The sequence below is a fragment of the Myotis davidii genome, unplaced genomic scaffold, assembly GCF_000327345.1.
Source record: "Myotis davidii unplaced genomic scaffold, ASM32734v1 scaffold274, whole genome shotgun sequence".
NCBI classification, from domain to species: Eukaryota; Metazoa; Chordata; class Mammalia; order Chiroptera; family Vespertilionidae; genus Myotis; species Myotis davidii.
The window spans coordinates 1,650,345-1,653,901 of record NW_006285613.1 but is presented as its reverse complement, the minus strand read 5'-3'; the positions used below and the strand labels follow the sequence as shown (position 1 = coordinate 1,653,901).

General features: G+C 43.0%; 1 protein-coding gene across 2 annotated transcripts in view; it reads left to right on the top strand.

Annotated features, from left to right (window-relative positions):
• The window catches only part of ACOX1 (acyl-CoA oxidase 1, palmitoyl), a 42,533-nt gene that overhangs the window by 20,697 nt on the left and 18,279 nt on the right, over positions 1 to 3,557 (top strand). For both annotated transcript variants that reach the window (XM_006756366.2, XM_006756365.2), the window contains exon 4: positions 145 to 304. In XM_006756366.2, coding sequence (XP_006756429.1) covers positions 145 to 304 — 160 coding nt within the window. The remainder of the gene's footprint in view (positions 1 to 144; positions 305 to 3,557) is intronic.

Sequence of the window (3,557 nt, the reverse complement as noted above, 5' to 3'; positions counted from 1 at the left end):
GTGGGGATGGAAGTGGGGGGGGGGAAGGATCGCCCATCCGCAGAGGGGGCCTGGGCCGCGACTCTGAAACCAGCTGGGATTCGGGGTGGCGTAACGGAGCCCAGCAGGCCTGTCTTCGTCTCCATGCCCTTTAATCCCTCGCAGAGAACCTGATTCTGAACGACCCAGACTTCAAGCACGAGGACCTGAACTTCCTCACTCGCAGCCAGCGCTACGAGGTGGCTGTCAGGAAGAGCGCCACCCTCGTGAAGAAGATCAGGGAGTTCGGCATCTCGGACCCGGATGAAATCATGTGGTTTAAAAAGTAGGTATGCCCTCGCGCAGGTCCCGTTTTCATCCGTGTTTTGCAAAAGCCCACACTTGACCCCCGCGGTCTGGGGGTGCGTTTTCCCCCGTGCCTGGCGTTGGAAGACTCCAGCGGCCTGTTTGCAGCCGCCTGAAAGTTGTGTGTGTGGAAGAGAATGTTTACCTTTGCACCTACGCCCTCTAGGGAATGGCACCTGGAATGCTGATAACCAAGTGGTGACCCTGCAGTTTTCATTCTCGGGGATCAGACAGATTATAGATCCCCCCCTCCCCCCCCCAGTCTCAGTTTGAGTGATTCCTGTTCAAAATGCCTTCGCTCTTGCTGGGAAGGAGGCTTGCCGCATTTAGATGCTGGATTCCGGGGGAATTGTCAGTTGTGAGCCCAAACGTATAAATGTTTCGTAGCAATGACACTATATTTTTCTAGGGTAGAGGAGAGCTTGAGCTCCAAATAGTGGAGAAAGGGATGGATGAAGAACGTTAGTCAAACCTCAGAATGAATATAAAGGGCCCTAAGGAGGCGGCGTTGTGGAACACCCGAGGTCCCAGGGCTGGGCAGGGTACCTTCCTTTTTTCAGACCATCCGTGTTTTGTTGATGTGTTTTGTTTTTTAATTGGAAAAAATGCTCTTTGTTTTTGCCTTTAAGCAAATACTCTATAATTACGTGATCTTATTAATACCAGATTCCCTTTGGCCTGTGGCACCCCTGACACTTCTCACTTCTTCCTGGCATTTCTTCCTCTTTTAGGTTTCTGTATTTTAGAAGAACTTCAATATTTTCATCAATAAAGATTAAATATGATGAATAGTGTATATTCAAAAGCCAAGAAAATAATGAAACGTTAAAAGTTTTGTGTTTATGTAGTAATAGTCATTTATAGTCATTTCTCCCATAATACTGCCTGTAGTTCATTTGGTATCTAATATTTTTCTGATTGTTTTCTTTTTTTTTAAGAGGAAGGGAGAGGGAGAGAGATAGAAACATCAATAATAAAGAGACTCTGATTGGCTGCCTCCTGCACGCCCGCGTGTCTCCCCCCCCCCCTCCCCCCCCATCAAGCCTGCAGCTGGAGCATGTGCCCTGACCTGGAATCGAACCATGACCTCCTGGTTCATAGGTTGATGCTCAACCACTGAGCCACACTGGGCTGGTATCTAATTATTAACTTTACCTCGCTATTATTGTCAATGTGAAATAATTTACTGTGGCCCTTAGCACTACCCTCAGAATTCCTTTCCATTCTGTTATAAAAAATACAATTAATTTACTTTTGGTAGCCCCAATGAAGAGTACTTACTCCCAAATGCTCTTTTGTTCTTGTTAAAGTTTGTAGCTCACAGCTGGGGGGGATATTGAGGTGGAACAGTGATTTTCAACCTTTTTCATCTCATGGCACGCATTAACTCATCACTAAAAATCTGTGGCTCACCAAAAAATGTTATAGTTTTTGCTAATCTGAAAAAAAAAAGGTATAATTTTGATTCATTTACACCAGACGGCTATTGTTGTGTTGGCTATTGTCATTTTTATTTTTTTTTATTTGACAATAGAAAAGAAGTCAGTGCTCCTAAGTGGTCAGATATTATATTTTTTGTTTTAGAGAACTTTTAAATTTTTCTTTATTTCTTTTATTGATTTTAGGAGGAGAGAGAGAGAAACATTGATTTGTTCTACTTATTTATGCATTTATTGGTGATTTTGTATGTGTCTGGACTGGAGATCAAACCCAGAATCTTGGCATGTCAGAACAGTGCTCTAACCAGTTGAGCTACCTGGCCAGAGCTGGTATCGCATGTTTTACAAACTCCTGGGGCACACCAGCGCGCCTCTTGCCGCACCCCTGCTGACCGTCACGGAGGTAGAGCAATTCCCTACAAGATTATGTTTCTGAATTACCCAACATGGGTTTGTAAACCCTAAAATATTACTAAGATTTTACTATTCCTTAAGATAACACAAAAACAGGTTTCTTTTGTTTTGCTTTTATACGGTTGATGCAATGTAGTTCAGAGTTGGTTAGACGATTTCATCATCTGTGATGGAAACCAGACTCAAGTGAAGTCATGAGGAAATAGGACAGAGTCCTTTATGTGGGTTAAAGATTAATGGACAGCAGGCCGTTTGGTGTTATTTTTCCTGATGTAGACCTTGCTGTTTGGGGTTAAAGGACAAACTTTAACATGCCCTTTGACATCCTTCCAATATCCATAGGATATGACAGGGAGATCAATATGTTAGCGAAGGGGACTGAAAAGTAACCTTGGCAAGTAATGAATGCCAAGTCTTAAGCCTCCTTGGAATGTAACTAACACCCACGTCTTAGATGACTAAGCCAGGTAGCTATGACATGGCTTAAATGGTGCGACACGTCACAGTTCCTAAATGCTAAAATTGGGGTGGGGCGTGCTGGAATTGATGGTAAACTAGAGTATTTCTCTTTCTGGGGATTTTGGGCATTACTGGTCTCTTTTACATCCACATCTATTAAAATACAACTCACTTTTGAAGGTGACTGACTATTAGTAAAACAACTTCGAAATTTCTCAACTTGGGCAACAAAAGAATGTTTCAGTCTTTGAGAAAATAAGGCCTTGCTGTTGGGGGAATATAAATGCTGTTTTTCTAATCCCCTTTCCTGTAACTTTGTTAACGAGACTATTTGCTATGAAAAAACTAAGTGTTCTTAAGAGTAATTTAAAATTCTAATGACAATTTAGCCATGGGTTTTGTTACCTTTTTTAGGTTTTTATTTATTTTTTATTGATTTTGAGAGAGAGAGAGAAACATCGATTCGTTGTTGCACTTCTTTAGGTCTCATTGGTTGCTGCTTGATGTGCCCTGACCAGGGATTGACTTGTAACCTTGGCGTAGCAGGATCACGCTCTCACCAACTGAGCCACCTGGCGGGGCCCTTAGGTTTTTAAAGCCGGTTCCTGGGAAGCATCTTCAGGAGAGATTAAACATAACTTAAAACCAGCACTCAGCCCTGACTGGTTTTCTCAGTGGTTAGAGCGTCAGCCTTTGGACTGAAGGGTCTTGGGTTCGATTCCTAGTCAAGGGCACGTACCTTGGTTGCAGACTTGATCCCGGCAACCAATCAATATGTGTCTCTCCGATCGATGTTTCTCTTTCTCTTCCCCACCCCTGCCTCCCCTCCATTCTCTCTAAGAAAAAATCAATGGAAAGAATATCCTTGGGTGAGGATTAAAAAGACAAGCACTCAGATTTTGTTCTTAAGTTGATTTTCTC